We start from the raw sequence: 16,529 nt of genomic DNA on the forward strand, positions 1-16,529 counted from the left end.
CTGGAGATAACAGCCTTGCTTGAGAAGTGACTGTTTTCCCCTCTGGGCTCCTGGAAATGCTGATATTTGCTGTTAGCACAGGGTTTTTTAAGAGCTGGCACGGATGTTCGCAATGATCATGACCTCTTGTGAATCTCACATTTGTACATATCATGACACAGGAATTGATTTTCTGTAGTTTATAAGTGACTAAAGTGATCTATTTTTTTGAGATAGGAGTTTCCCATTGGTAGAGAGCCATGTGCAATTTTTTGTAGGGAGGAGCTAGAGACCTATGTAATCTCAAGGCAAAGCTGCTGAGAGCTTAGAGTGAATTACACCAGCTACAAGGTAAGCTTTTTGGATTATGGACATGCATAGGGAAATAGTGTACTTGAAACTAAGGCAGTGACTGGGTTTTATGGATTAAATGTTTGTAGGTACGTCTTTACTGACATTATTATGTCCATCAAATGTTAAATTATTAATCAACTGCTTTCTAGGTGAACAGATTTAAGAACAAGAAAATTAAATCTCAGAATTGTGGAGTGCTTCCTCTCACCCTTGTCTTCCTATCGTAGGGAAGATGATGTTATTTACAAGGCGAATATATTTTTGGTAGCCATTTGCTTGTGCTGCTGTTAATGCTTCAGCTTTATTGTTGACACGATGTTAATAACTGTGAAGCCATTATAAACCAGGCACTGTCTATGTGTTTGCTGCTGATGTGCACGCACTGGTTCTGAAGCAGGGGGATGAGAGTCTGTCTAGAAACCGTTATTGCTTTAAATTCAAGCAAAGAATTAAAATTAACCAAGCAGATATTGCACCTTGGTTCTGTCTGTGGTAAAGGCAAATCTAATGTTACCAGAGTCAAAATCAAATTCCACATCTTTGGGTGCTTGCCTAAAGAAATAAGAGGAGCAGGGAGTGTTGCAAATGAGATTGAATGCTTACGATGGCGTAAAAAAACCCTAAACCCCTTATATCACTTTATAATGCAGCATAATAGCTAGTGGAGAAGACACAGTAATTGCTGATTTTCTATTGTATACCTGGTTGAACAGTAAACTGTATCCTGAGATAAGGCCAAAATAAATAGAGCAGTATATCTCACACAGCGTTCTTTTTGGTCAGAGCAGAATGCTTTGGGATTCCAAGAGGTTTTAATTTGCTTGTTTTCTGACACAGGCCAATTGCAGAGTTCTGCTTAAGTAAACTACTTACATAAAAGACATCTTAAGGCAAAATGACAATATGTAGCATCTCAGTATAGTTTTGTACTATACTAATTTGAAGACACTCTTCGACCATAAATTGGTTTCAAACAAGGCAACTTTGAACAATGCTTAAGAACCAGTTAGAGACTCAAAACCAGCATTCTGAATCCTTATCTTGCAAATCTTACTTCTTTATTTCAAACAGTAGGAAATCAGGCACATAGAAACATGGCTGCGAAACCCAAGCTGCACTACGTCAGCGAACGAGGCCGAATGGAACCGATACGGTGGCTACTGGCAGCAGCCGGGGTTGAGGTTTGTCTTTCTTTTTTATTCTAGGAGTGTGTGACAAATACATATTTTCACTGTTCCATATAAAAAACTTGAGTGACCGGAAGTTTCACGCTCTGTCTTTAAGGGCATTGCTGACCAAGCCAACAATGACCACCCGCTTATCCATAAGCAGGAGGGCTTAGGGTTCCCATTTCGCTTCCAAGCATCATGTGTCAAGCCTACCGGTAGCACCATAAATGCCTCTCCCCTGTAGCTACTGACAGAAAAAAATTATAGTCACAGAAGAAGAACTTCTGATCACAAGGGTCCAGGACTTTTAACTCTGAAGGCCTCCAGTTAAATCCCAGTGTTCAAAATAGCAAAAAATTATTATGCCTATTAACATGCAGCTTATCCCTGAAGTTACTGAATATCATTAAAAAACCCAGTAATTGTTTTTACCTCTTACAATTACTGATATTAAAAGTCAGAGGAAGTGATTTAAGTGCTGTGAGTTTTTGTCATGGTGATGGGCACTGTGCAGAAAGCCGCATGGGGCACATCATCTCTTCTCTTTGTCCTTTTTCCAACTTGTGGCCAAGGACCTATAACACAGTCCTGCTTGCAATGTGAATTGACTTATCCCCTCCTCTGCCTGCACCATCTCTTGCCAGCACTGACAACAGAAGCGACGTGGTCCTCGATTGCTTGGCAGACAGAGTTTTGTGCTTTTCAGTCATCTCAGCTTTACAGAAATCTTGCCTGCACAAAAATATGAATCACATGGGAGAGGGAAGAAGAGACAATGTGACAAAGGCAAAAGAAATTTATAAAGATATTGCTTCCTCCAAACACAGCTCTTTGTGTTCTCACTGTCTCTTGCAAAGCAGAAGCCATTGATAAAACATGAAACGTGCAGTGACAACACAACTTTTCTTGTCTCTTTCCTGCAGTTTGACGAATGTTTTATGAAAACAAATGATGACCTGCTGAAGTTAAGAAAGGGTGAGTTTCCTTCACTTGTTGATATTTTTTAATAACAATAACAATAGCTGCCTTAAAAAGCCTATGGAGTCTTATGTCTCTTAAAAAGAAAAATGAGATTAGATTGTACATGGGGTAACACAGCTGCACCCTGCAGTGTTACATGGCATCATCCACCCAGTTGTTCCAGACTTCACTGAATCACAGAAGGGCTGAGATCAGAAGGGACCTCTCAAGATCATCTGCCCCAACCCCCTCTTCCAGCAGGACCACTCCACAGTCTCTCTGGACAGCCCATGTCCATGTTGAGTAACTCTCACGGTAAAAAAGCCTTTGCTGAAGTCCAGGCGATTGACTCTCCTGTGTTTCAGTTTGTGACCGTGCCTCCCATCCTGCGACAATGCAGGTTTTTGTCATCAGGTCATCCTGAAATTCATTTGTGCTTTAGGTTGCCGACAAAGCTGTTGTGTTACAATCTGTATGAAGCCGGAGTCCCACATTTCTGAGGTTAACCTGTACCTCTGATGCATTCCTGTTTCCCATGGCAGCTTCTCCCTTTGCTATCTTTAGCTTCCATCCTGTGCAGATGACACTGACATTTGGGAGGGGAAGTGGAGAGCGAGGTGCCAATCTCTTCTCCCTGGTATCCAGTGACAGGACGCGTGGGGATGTTTCAGAGCTGCACCAGGGGAGGTGTAAACTGGACATTAGGAAGCATTTCTTCAGCAAGAGGGCGATCAAACAGTGTAAGAGGCTTCCTAGAGTGGTGCTTGATATTCCAAGACTGTCACTGTTTAAGAGACATTTGGGCTATGCTCTTAAAAACATGCTTTAACTTTTGGCCAGCCCTGGAGTGCTCAGGCAGTTGAACTAGATTATTGTTGTAGGTGCCTTCCAGCTGAAATTATTCTATTTACTCCAAAGGAAATTACATGTCTGTGTTGTTCCAGTCCACTTGTCTTTTAAAAGATGCCTGAGCCAGGGTTGGCATTTGCAGTCCTGCTCTCCTTTAGGAGAAACGACTGGATCCCCCTTCCAGCTTTCAGAGAGTTTTTTGAGACACAAGCCTAAATGAAAAAGGGCCCTTAATAGCAAGCAATGTCTCTGCATGCTTGGCATACACTGGAAAACTTCTTTAGTTTGAGGGTGCCAGAGCACTGACCGGAACAGGCTGTCCAGAGAGGTTGTGGAGTCTCCAGAGAAGGAGACCTGCCTGGACACATTGCTGTGCAATCTGCTCTGGGTGAACCTGCTTTAGCCGGTGGGTTGGATGATCTACAGAGGTGATCTACAGAGGTCCCTTCCAACCCCAACCATTCTGTGATTCTGTGATACAAAGATGGATGTAGCTGATCAGTTGAGTCAAGAGATATGATTCCATAAAGAAAAGACTCTGACTTGCTTCTCTGATCCATTCCTGGGGGTATTTTGTCTTCTTCCTTGCCAGAATAAGGCTTCTGCAGACCAGTAAGGGATTTACATGGCTCCAGTCTCAAAACAAGTGATATTTGGCTCTTGTCAAATATCAGTATTTCCTGCTTCACGCCTGTACAGATGTATGTCATTGTATAAATTTAATATAGTAGTCACAAATACATTATATGCATTTATATTCTCATCGTATGTTTTCCAGCTATAAAGAGTACAGATTTCCATAATACCAAAGCATGCCAGAAAAAAGGTCATTATAGGTGAGATCCTTCAATTCTTTTCATCTGTATTAACCTCCATGAAAATCATCTGAGTTAGGGCTGTGCGGTGCAGGACTTGTCATTTTCACTGTGCGACTGCTCAAAGTTCTGCACTTGGCTGCTTCCTCAGAATTGAATAAACTTTAAGTTATTAACATGTCCCTGAAAGGTGGTTCTTGGCTTCATGGTAAGCATTTTCCATCCGTGCTATGGGAATGAGGAAGGTTGCCACCAAAAGGGTTATCGAGCCCTGGAATAGGCTGCCCAGGGAAGTGGTTGAGTCACCAGCCCTGGGGTTATTTGGAAGACATGTAGATGTGGTGCTTAGGGACATGGTTTAGTGGTGGCTTTGGCACTGCTAGGTTAATGGTTGGGCTCAAGGATATTAAGGGTCTTTTCCAACCTAAATGATTCTATGATTCTATGTTTCTAATTAAAAATAGTATGTGTGGTTACTTTGCCAAACACCCACTAATGGTTCTCACTCAGAGACTGAATGTCTCCTTATCTTGTCCCCTTTTCCCTAGATGGATTCCTGCTGTTTCAGCAAGTGCCCATGGTGGAGATCGACGGGATGAAGATGGTGCAGACCAGAGCCATCCTCAACTACATAGCAGCAAAGTACAACCTCTACGGGAAGGACCTGAAGGAGAGAGCCCTGTACGGTAGCAGTACCACCTTTGTTAGACTAGAGTCCGTCCTACCTCTCTGTGTAACACAGGAACATCCCAGCTCGCAGTGAGATTCAGGGTGACAGAGCAGTTTTTCACGTGGCACGTGCTGACTGTGGCTGCAGGTGATGTTCCAACAGCAGCTCCATTAGGTAGGCAGGACGGAGCAAAGGATTTCATGAAGGCCCAAGGTCAATAGAGTCATCAGATGAAAGCAGTTGGGAGTGCAGAGGGCAGACTGTCTCACTGGCACAGCTTTGCACTTTCTCCTGCAGTTGTCAGCAGCAGGGATTTTCAGCACATCAAGTTCAGAGAAATGTCTTTGGTGGAAACAAAACCCTTCTCTCTAATAACAACCAGTAATCAGAATTAGAATTATTAACTGGTGATTAAAGGGCAGGACTCTGAAGGCACGTGGTTTCACTTGAAGTATTTTTAAATGCCTCAAGTTAACTAGCACAGGTTAATATATTTTAGGATCTTTTTTAGGAACTACATAGACCTGCTGTGTAACTTTCCGTGTCCGATTGGACTTTATTACATGTTTGGACGACACATATGCCAATTTTGTACTCAGGTTCAAATAAACCCACTTAATACAGATAAGTATCGCTTGTAGTGAAAAATGGACATGGTGCAGTCCTCTAGTTTTTGGTGAGGCACTTTGCACTTGTCTTTTGCCACACTCTCCCTTTTCCCCCCGAAGCTACTGCAATCGGGGGGAACTGCTCCAAGCTGCGCATGCTGGATAGAAGAGGTGGAGAGTGAAGTTATTGCTGGTAGATGTCGTGCTATTCAGACCTACTGTGTTTGACTTGACCAGCTGAATATCTTCATTTCAGAATTGATATGTACGTGGAAGGATTATTTGATCTGAATGAGTTAATCATGACCTCTGATTACCAACCAGCGGATAAAAAGGAGCAACAATTAGCTACTGCTTTGGACAAGGCCACAAACAGATACTTCCCAGTCTTTGAGAAGGTAGGTAGCAAAGATGTAGCAGCTTAGTTAATATTGTTTTCCTGAAATTCCATCCTGGATCTACATACTTTTATTGAGTAAAACAGGGAACAAAAATTGCCACTTTAACATATAAATGCTATGTTTTTCGTGAGACTGGGACAAGGATGGAGACAGCACACTGCAGAGAGGACACACAGCACTACACATCTGGGAGAGATGCAGAGCTGCAAAACTCAGGAAACAGTGAGCCCCCAAATGTCCATGTTTCAGTCTGGATGTTGCTTCAGACAAAAGACACTATAGCATCAGCTTTTACATAAAGTTTGTTCCTACTGTGCAGAACTCCCTGTACCATACATGCTGTGTAGTGCCTGACAGCTTCTTCTGTAGTAAAAGGAAGAATACATTAGCTGGGTGTCAAGACCACGAGTCACAAGTTACATGAGGAGAGCTCTCAAGGCAGTATTCCCAAAACTCAAGAGGAAACAGGTGAGAAGTCATGGAGCTGCCCATAATTTGAAAGAATCCAAGATATTCTTACTATACCCTGTGCTGAACTTAAGCCTGATGTAAATTTTGTAGGCATTTGCAGAGATGGTTTTATCCCATAAAGCTTAGCTTTCAACACAGCAGCGCTGATTCCATGAGCTACAGAACTGCGGGCAAGAGAGATATAACTGAGCTGCCAGAGAGCGCAAAGGAGAAAGGATTGATAAATTATGCAAGGATGACAGTGTGGTCAGATCATTCCTTTGCACTACAGATATTCTTACTGCATTTTCTTCTTTCAAGGGTAACTCCATGGCGTTTATGACCTTGCTTTGAAGAAAAACAAAAAATCACATCTGCTTCTGGTTCTCTGTTTTTAGGTTTTGAAAGACCATGGACAAGACTTTCTTGTTGGCAACCGGTTTAGCAGGGCAGATGTGCAACTACTTGAAGTCCTTTTAATGGCAGAAGAATGCAAGCCTGATATCCTTGCCCAGTTTCCTCTCTTGCAGGTAACCGAATGGACAGTTTTAATGGACAGTGAATCAAAGCAGGACCACTGATTTAAACTGGCTGAGAAATATGGGGGAGTGGGAGGGTGAGGAAAGAAATGAAAGACAAAACCAAACATCCAAACAACTTTTAGTTGGCCCCAAATACTGATGGTTATTGCTACTTGCTGTCACTGTAGCCACAAAAGTGTAAGAGGGTGAAGCATGTAGATTCTTTTGCAGGATCAATTCACAATGTTATTTTTAGAGCATGGATAACATTTAAATGTCTGACAGTTACCGTAGTTCTTAAGCACAGTGCTGTTTTGGTTTTGTTTTGTAGAGTTTCAAAGCAAGAATAAGCAATATCCCCACAATAAAGAAATTCCTGCAGCCTGGCAGCCAGAGGAAGTCACGACCACGACAAGAAGATGTACCAAAAATCATTAAAATTTTCTACTGAGCAGCAACCTAAATCTACAGAAACTCTATTTCATTGTCTTTGTGTTTTCTGAAGTGAATTTTTGATCCCTCCTTCCTTAGCTACAGCACTGCTTTTAGCCTACCGCAAACATTTCCAATGTAAATCTGCAGGAGCATGCCAGCAAATGAAATAGTTCACTGAATTAAGGGATACACTGGACAACAAAAATGTTTTCAATTACTTAATAGAATACCTGAAATAAAGTCTTACTCTTGACAATGAAGACCAGTTTGTTTCATGACTTCTTGCTGCTACTTACACACCTAAGGGTTCTCTGGTTCTGTCTTCCTGGCATTCCCAAGAGCTGCTGGAAAATGAAGAGAGCTTATAAGTTGCATGTGAGTTGTACATTATAATCACTTATATCAAGCTCTGCTACTGAGCGGATAGCAAGACAGCTGAACACATAAATATGTGTATTATTTAGGACCAAACCAACCAACTGTGTAAATGCAACAGCCAGTACACTAAAACCAACTACTGGTCTAGTAGTGGCAATTTTAGGCTGGGCAAACTCAGGGCACTGAAACTCTTGCTAATGCCAAGAGTTTTTTTATAAGTAATGTCATGCAGCTGGACCAAGCTTTAGCATCAGGAAAGTCAAAAGCCCAATGTTTTTCTGCAGCAGCATTATGGCACATAATGTGTGAGCTGCGCTTTTCAGGTGTGTTGAACACAGGTAGTGCCAGTTTAGAAGAACGACAACAAATGGGACCTTTGTTTTAAACAATATGAAACACTGCAGCTGCACATCAGCTCTGCAGCACAGCAGCACTGGACATATCTCAACAGGTCTCATTAGGCACATCTGAGTTCCTTTGTGGGAGATTTGAGGGATTTTCTTCAGGTTGTTGTGTGAATGGGTTTCTATTAGATGGAGATTTATTTCTGGACTAGCCAGGCCCAAAAGAAATGTCAAGGCCAGCTCGAAAGCTGAAAACAGGACCTTGTGGGAAACTGCAGCAGGTCTGTGGAATCCTTGAGAGAAAGTATGGGAGTAGAGATCAGTCTTGAAGATATTAAGGTTTAACCCCTGAGAAGGATGGGAGTAAAGGAGCATCCGGAGATATGGAGTTGTACCCGTGAGAGAGAAGAGATGTACCCGTGAGAGAGAAGGGGACAGAAGAATAACATGGATGATAGCAAAATTAGCCAATGAGATGTTAGTGCTGTAACTTGTAACCAATAGTGAAAAGACACATGAACTGGTAGAATTGTATAAAAATGCACTTGTACCAATAAATGGCATCTACTACTTTCATCCTGGAAGAACTTGGTCCATGTCGTTTGTTCGTCTCAACCGCGACAGGACCTGCTGTGGGAGTGAGGCAGTTCTACAATAACAGGGCCTCAACAAGACATAAATCAACAGACCTGTTAGCAGTGAGACTCGGGCGTGTGGTCAGTTCGTGAATATGGACAATATCCAATCAGCTAATGCATGCTTGGAGCGTGGATTCGTGATCAGGAAATAACTGCACATATAAGGAGGCCTGTTTCTGTAATAAATGGCTTTGCTTGAATTCATATTGGATTGTGTGGAGTCCATGATTTTTTGCCCTTGCAAGTGGTGATTCCGACGTGATCCATAAGGAGAATTTACGGAAGGGGGACGACTGCTGCGGGGAGCGAGCCCCAGCTGGAACGGCTCGGCTGGACCGTGACCGGGACGCAGTCTGCGGGCTGCGTGACTCCTGATGGATCGCTACAGAAGCGACAGAGGAGGGATAAAGGATCCGATATCATTGCAGCGGACACCCAAAGAGGTGAGCAGCTGGGGCTGAGAGGAGATGGGGCAGAATATTTTTAAAGAAGAAGAAGAAATACTGCAGCTCCTCTCGAATATTCTAAGACAGGGGTGAAGTATGAGGACAGTAACCTCAAAAGACTATTAGTTTGGTGCAGAGGCAATGGGTTTCCTGCTGATCTGTTAGGAGCTTGGGAAAAAGTGGGAACTGTGTTGTGGAAGGCAATCAGTTGCAGTGAAAAAGATATTCTCGGCCTTGTAACTGCCTGGAAACTGATAATTACTACACTGAAGCAATTAAAACCTGAAAAGACTGTTATGAGCATTAGTGACTCAAACTTGAACTTTGGGAGGACACATGGCAGAAATTATGGGATAAAGTCGGCAATGGAGATAAAGAAGCTAAATCATTAACAACTACATGGAAGCTTGTAATTACCACCTTAAAAGATCTTAAGGCTGAACGGTCTGCTGCTGCCGGAACTTTTGCAGCGTTGCAGCCTGAAAAGTATCCTGAAAGTTGCTGTGAAGTTTACCCAGTTCGTGTCTTTGATACCCTCCCTATTCCATCCCCTGCTGTGCCTTTGGCAGCCCTGATGGTGCCAGTCTGGGGTGAGGGAAGGAAAAACGCCTTGTGGGTGGCCTCCTGTACTGTTGCCCAACCCTGATGAGAACAGCAAGTCCAGAGGACTGGAGTCAGACAACATGCCCAAAGAACCTGTGAAAGCTGAGAATGCTAAAGTCGTAAACAAGTGTACTATCAGTCCTTTTACCAATTTCTATCTGCCTTTACCACCTTTTAACTCTCCAACTTCCAGGAGAGAGCAGGAGTCAGTGGATAAGAACTGAACAACAGAACTGTGTGACAGATTAGATCAGCCAATAGTGAGTGAATCCAGCAGTCGGCAATACGGTCATGCTGATCGTGACGGGAAAAGGGGTGCTCCTGGGGACTCGGGTTATAAGAATAATTATGATGTTAGAAAGTATTGGCGAGAACGTGCACTGTTCTGAACCCCCCTGTTACCAACGATTCTCCAGCGCCATTGAAGTCCGCGTTATCTGATGACTCCGATGAGGATGAGGGTCTGCAACTTTTTTTTTTTTTTTTGAAAAGTTAAATGGAAAACGAGTATGTGTACGTGTTGCCCGAGATCAGATAAAAACTATGAAAGACTCAAGCAAAATTAGACCTATGCAATTTAACAGCTATAAAACATTTAGGATGGAACAATGGGGACTGATTGAAAAGGGCGGGTATCCCCCAACTCTTGGAACAGACACTAATTGGTACTATTAGTTTCTGAAATTCTGAGGCAGTCAACAGATCTTGCATATTAAGCTATGACAAAGGTGTCTGAAACCAACAAAGCAGCCAAATAATTTACAACTATTAATCAGGGTCCCAATGAGAATTACATGCAATTTATTGACCATCTTCAAGAGGCCATCAATAAGCAGGTTGAAAACTTAGAAGTTAAGGAAGCACTGGTGTTGAAATTAGCAATAGAGAATGCTAATGTTTGCTATCAACATGTTATCTGCGAGTTTTACAGTACATATTACATGCTTCTGTGCATTGCCTCTCTGAAAATCAAGCAGCTTGTCAGGAATGCGAGTTAATTGTTTTACTAGTTGTTGTTAGAATTGTTTCTTTGTGGTATAAGGACACCGTAAAAAGCCTTCTCCCCACTTTTCCCACTTGCGCTGCAAGCAGCCCTGGGCTTCCCCCTTCCCTCCCTCTTCTCATGGTTTTTACTTACAAGATGGGGTCAGGAATGACTGTTTTCAGTCGTGTTCCTAAGAAATCGGTATTGGAATGTGTTTTAAAACATAGGAAAGCACTTGAAAATATGAAGAAGGAAGATCGTGTGAAATATTGTAATTAATGGTGGCTGCTGTATAAGTTAAATGATTGGGAAAAGTGTCCGGAGAATAGACTCTTGAAGTATAACACTTTGTTGCAATTAATGTTGTCTTTAAGGTGAGAAGAGCAGGACAAAACAAAACTCTACAAGAAATCATCAAATCATTTCAGACAGTTTTACAGGCGGAACAGTTTGAACTTCAACAAGCTGAGAATTAACTGATAACACACGGATCATAGAAAACTTGCTGAAGTTTGCAAGATGCTTTCCTTATTAATCTGTTTTCTTTGTAGGTATCTGTTTAAGCATATTATAGTTTGGTAAGTCTTTGCCTGTTATATGGTACAGTAAGTTCACAGACTGTTAAATCATGAGAATCCATTGACTCAAAATGTGTGGTTTGTGATAATACAGAAGATTATGAGTAATTTAGTTCCTTACTGCGTGAACGTGATGATAAGATTTTGTGTGCGACAGCTGCTACTTTTCTTTCTAGCATGCTAGCTTTATTTCAATATTCAGACTTGTGCAACTCTGTGATAGGCTGTGTCTCATCTCGGTGTGTGGATTTGGCTTTTTTGTGGAGTCCATGATTTTTCGCCCTCGCATCCCTTCTCTACAGTCTCTGTTGTCCCCGCTGATACAATATTACACAACAGTTTGTGTGTGCACCTATTTCACTTGCAAGTACATTTTAAATTTTAGCTCATAATTTTTAACACAGCTCCATCCCAAATTAATATAGCTCTGATGTGTTTCATATAGAGAGGAAATTCACAAATCCAGATGACACAAAACATTTTCCAATGCTTTGTCAATAAAACAGTATCATGTCTGAAGAATTATATATATATTTATTCCTTATTGTTTTAAAGGAAGAGGCTAAATGGAAACAAGCTTGTGGCCAGCAGCAGTAGCTGAGGTGAACACTCGCTCCTAACTTATTAGGGTATCTTTGAGATTTCCCCTAGTTTTAACTCCTGGATGGTGACTCTGAAACTAGAGTACTCAAGAGACTGGATGCCTTCGGGCATGTAAGATACAAATGACACTTTTATAGCGTTTTCCAAAACACTTTACAAGCTCAGCGAAGTGACGTTTCCAAATGTCCTATTAAATTCGGAGACAGACTGTATTGTATATTTCACTTTTCTTTAGGCTAGTACATTTGTTGAAGAGGATTCTCCTGAAATCTTGATGGAAACCTCTGATAGGTTAGGAAATGTCAGTGTCGGGATGAATCACACTCTGAAGACTCCTTCTCCTCTCTTCTACTCCTAAGGAAAGGTTGCAGAGACTGGCTTCATCTCAATTTTTAACTGCTCATCTGAGACAGCAGCCTTTGAGTAGTTTGGATATCTAACGTAGCTCAAGTGCATGATGAGGGATTCCTCCTGAATTTAGACCTGAACTGACACCTATGTAAAAGACACTAGACAGCTAGACTAGGTGTCTACCAAGTTAGGTGAGATGAGTTTTCCCAAGTTGTCTACAGTGTCACTAACTTTCATGCTTGAAAGCATGTTTTCTTACCTTGCAGTTCTCTAACACGGTGGAGGTCAAGTCACCGGACCTTGCAGATCTGCTAGAGCTTATCACGGCCAGGCCTACAAATGATTAATCCAGCCAAACTACCTAAGAGTGAGTTTGGATTTCTGAAACACTACCAGACACACCTCAGCACGCATATCTGTGCAGGGGAAGGTTCAATTGTAGCTCCACATTGCGCTTGCTGCTGCGTGCTAAGTCATGTCTGTCCAACAGTGCCAGAAACACCGTTTCCGGTAGTGCAGTTTGATCTTTTACTCTTAAAAGGCCCTGTGCTAACAGCAAACATCAGCACTCCCAGGAGCCAGAGGGGAAACCTGTCACTTCTCAAGCAAGCAAATTCTCAGGTAGAGTTTTGTTCCATTGTAAAACATGAACAAACTAATTCAGGCTGGATGTTAACAGAAAACCGAATGTAGGCAGCTTGTGCTTCTCTAGAAATACCAAGAGTGGGTTTCTGCTGTGCAGAGCACAGACAGCCAGGCTCTCGGTGACATCCCCACAGGGCTGTTTGTCCTGCCGCGGTGCGGCCTGCAGTGCCGGGCTCTCCGCGGCAGCGGCTGGGGGCCAAGGACGCCCTGGAACGTGCACAGTGGTGTGGCCACCTCTGCATAGGTGACCGAGCCCTGCTGCAGGCTCTTGGAGGCTGGAGAGAACAACCTCCCAAATGTAAGAAGGGGACAGAGGGAAATCAGAAAGAAAAGAGCACGAACCAGAAGGATGTGCTGTCAGTCCCATTCTGTGAAGGCTGAATCTCCTCAGGTGCCATAGGGGATACAGAGTGCTCCATCTGGGAGCTGGGCATCTCCTGAAAGACAAGACGTTGCAGTGATGACCATTCTGAAGCCTTGTCCTTGTGTGGTTCTAGCTCTAAATAAATAATGCCACTTATTTTAATGTCGGTCATGGAACACATCGGTCAAACCGGCACCAGTGGTGGAGACCGATGAGAGGAGGATCATTCTCAGCTACATAGCAGCAAAATACAATGTCTATGGGAAGGACCTGAAGGAGAGAGCCCCCTATACAGTAAAAACTCATTTTTTTGTTTGATAGACTACAATTCATACAACTTCCCTGTGTAATACAAGAATAATATCCCAGCTCACAGCTACGTTCAGGGTGATTCAGCAGATTTTTGTATCGCACGTTGACCTTGCCTGCAGGTGATATCTACAACAGTTAATCAACTGGATTAGACAGGCAGGATGGTGCACAGGAGTTTCTGCTGTATTGACTCTCGGAAGTCAACAGAGTTATCAGAAGAACGCAGTCCAGAGTGCAGAGGGCAGTCTGTGTTCTGATGCCGCTCTTTGGTCACTGTCTCCTAGAGTTGTCTTTGGCATGTGTTTTCACCAGGTCAAATTCAGGGAAACATTTTTGACGGAAACAGAAAAAAATCTTCTATGATGTCCAGGAATGAAATTCAGCAGATAAAAACGTCCTGAAGGAATATCCTCCATCTCTAAGTAAGAGAAGGAAGCTTATGAAGGATTCAAGCTGAATTAGTTGATGTGACTTGTGTAAAGCAGCAATCTGCTAAAAGTGACAAACAATAAAATATTAAAATAAAATTTTGATTACTACCACAGTATTTTTTTAAATCATGGGAGCTTTTCATCTCTTCCGATTATTTTCAACTAGCAGGTTGCCAAACAATGAAAATGGGAAGCATACAATTTTCTGCTGGCACAGATGTTTGCAATGATCATGAACTCTCGTGAACCTCAGATTTGTACACAGCATGAGTCAGGAATTTATTTTCTGTAGGTCTTAAGTGATTAAACAGATCTTATTTTTTTATTATTTATTCATTGTTATATGAGATAGGAGTTTCCCATTGCCAGAGAACTGTGTGCTATTATTTGTCGGGAGGGGCTAGAGACCTATATAATCTCAAGGCAAAGCTGCTGAGAGCTTAGAGTGAATTACACTGGATACAAGGTAAGCTTTTTGGATTTTTGGATATACAGAGGGAATTGGTGTACTTGAAGCTAAGTCAGTGACTGGGTTTTATGGATTAAATACCTGTAGGTACTTTTTTACTAACACAGCTATGTGCATCAAATGTTCAATTATTAATCAACTGCTTTCTAGGTGGACAGATTTAAAAACCAAGAAATTTAGATTTCAGAAGTGTGGAGTGGTATCTCTCACCCTTGTCTTCCTATTGTAGAGAAGATTACATGTTATTTACAAGGGGAATATATTTTTTGGTAGCAATTTGCTTGTGCTGCTGTTAAAGCTTCAGTTTATTGTTGACACAATATTAATAACTGTGAAGCCACTATAAACCAGGCACTGCCTATGTGCTTGCTGCTGATGTGCATGCACTGGTTCTGAAGCAGGGGGATGAGAGTCTGTCTAGAAACCTTCATTGCTTTTATTCCAGCAAAGAATTAAAATTGAACCTAGGAGATATTGCACCTTGGCTCTGTCTGCGTTAAAGGTTACCAGAGTCAAAATCAAATTCCACATCTTTGGGTGCTTGCCTAAAGAAATAAGAGGAGCAGGGAGCACTGTAAATGAGATTGAATGCTTACAATGGGGTAAAAACAAACAAACAAACAAACAAACAAAAAACTTATATCACAGTGTAATAGCTGCTGGAGAAAGTCCAGCAACTGCCGAGTTTATATTGTATACCTGATTAAACAGTAAACTGTGTCCTGAGATTACAGCTGAGGTTACAGCTGGCTACTGAGACTACCAGGGAAGGAGCCCCATGAGATCTGTTGTTTGTAAATGGAAAAGGGCTTGTGGGCAATGTGTCAGTTGGAGGTTGCCTTGGGTATAACAATCATGAAATGATTGAGTTTACTGTCCTTGAAGAAGTTAGAAGGGTGGCCAGCAGAAGTGCTACTTTGGACATCCAAAGGGCAGACTCTGACCTGTTCAGAAGGCTGGTTTGCAGAGTCCCTTGGCAGGCAGTCCTGAAGGACAAAGGAGTCCAGGAAGGCTGGTCTCTCTTCAAGAAGATAATCTTAGAGGCGCAGGAGCAGGCTGCCCCTGTGTGCCAGAAGGTGAGCCGGCAGGGAAGAAGGCCATGCTGGTTGAATACACAGCCGCAGCTGGAACTTAGGAATAAAAAGAGAATTTATAACCTTTGGAAGGAGGGGCAGGCCACTCAGGAGGAATGCAAGAACTCTGTGAGCTTAAGCAGGGAGAAAATCAGAAGGGTCAAAGCCCAACTAGTGCTGAACCTGGCCACCACTGTGAAAGGCAACAAGAAATGTTTCTATAAATATATTAGCACCAAGAGGAGGGCTAAGGAGAATCTCCATCCCCTGATGGATGTGGAGGGAAACATCATGACAGAAGATGAGGGAAAGGCTGAGGTACTAAATGCTTTCCTTTCCTCAGTCTTTAATAGTCAGATCAGTTGTGCTCCAGGTAGCCAGCCCCCTGAGCCAGAAGACAGGGATGGGGAGCAGAATGAAGCCCAAATAAACCAAGAGGAAATGGTTAGAGACCACTTGGACACCCACAAGTCTATGGGGCCAGATGGGGTACACCCAAGAGTGCTGAGGGAGCTGGCAGAGGTGATCACTGAGCCACTTTCCATTACGTACCAGCAATCTTGGCTACCTGGAGAGGTCCCAGTTGACTGGAAGTTGGCTAAGGTGACGTCCATCTAGAAGAAGGGCCAGAAGGACGATCTGGGGAACTACAGACCTGTCAGTCTGACCTCAGTGATGGGAAAGGTCATGGAGCAGATGATCTTGAGTAACATCACACGGCACTTACAACAGAATCATATTATCAGGCCCAGTCAATGTGGGTTTATGAAAGGCAGGTCCTGTTCGACCAACCTGATCTCCTATGATAAGGTGGCCCACCTAGTAGATGAGGGAAAGGCCGTGGATGTTGTGTACTTAGACTTCAGTAAAGCCTTTGACACTGTATCCCACAGCATTTTCCTGATGAAGCCGGCAGCTCCTGGCCTGGATGGGTGTGCTCTGCAATGTATAAAGAGCTGGTTAGGCCCAAAGAGTTGTGGTGAACCCCAGGCAGTGCTACAGGCTCGGGGAAGAGTGGCTGGAAAGCTGCCTGGCAGAGAGGGATCTGGGGGTGTTGATTGACAGCGGGCTGAGTATGAGCCAGCAGTGTACCCAGGT

The 16,529-nt window shown here is 42.9% G+C and overlaps 1 protein-coding gene across 1 annotated transcript in view; it reads left to right on the top strand.

Annotated features, from left to right (window-relative positions):
• LOC309438062 (uncharacterized protein) overlaps positions 1-7,344 on the top strand; it is a 35,858-nt gene extending 28,514 nt beyond the window's left edge. The window contains exons 11-16 of the mRNA XM_082048969.1: positions 1,405-1,514; positions 2,426-2,477; positions 4,675-4,807; positions 5,661-5,802; positions 6,654-6,785; positions 7,108-7,344. Of these exons, the coding sequence (XP_081905095.1) occupies positions 1,405-1,514; positions 2,426-2,477; positions 4,675-4,807; positions 5,661-5,802; positions 6,654-6,785; positions 7,108-7,227 (689 nt within the window). The 3' untranslated portion in view covers positions 7,228-7,344. The remainder of the gene's footprint in view (positions 1-1,404; positions 1,515-2,425; positions 2,478-4,674; positions 4,808-5,660; positions 5,803-6,653; positions 6,786-7,107) is intronic.
• Positions 7,345-16,529: the final 9,185 nt, after the last annotated feature.

This window comes from Streptopelia decaocto (genome assembly GCF_964273445.1).
Source record: "Streptopelia decaocto genome assembly, chromosome: 3".
In the NCBI taxonomy this organism is placed as follows: Eukaryota; Metazoa; Chordata; class Aves; order Columbiformes; family Columbidae; genus Streptopelia; species Streptopelia decaocto.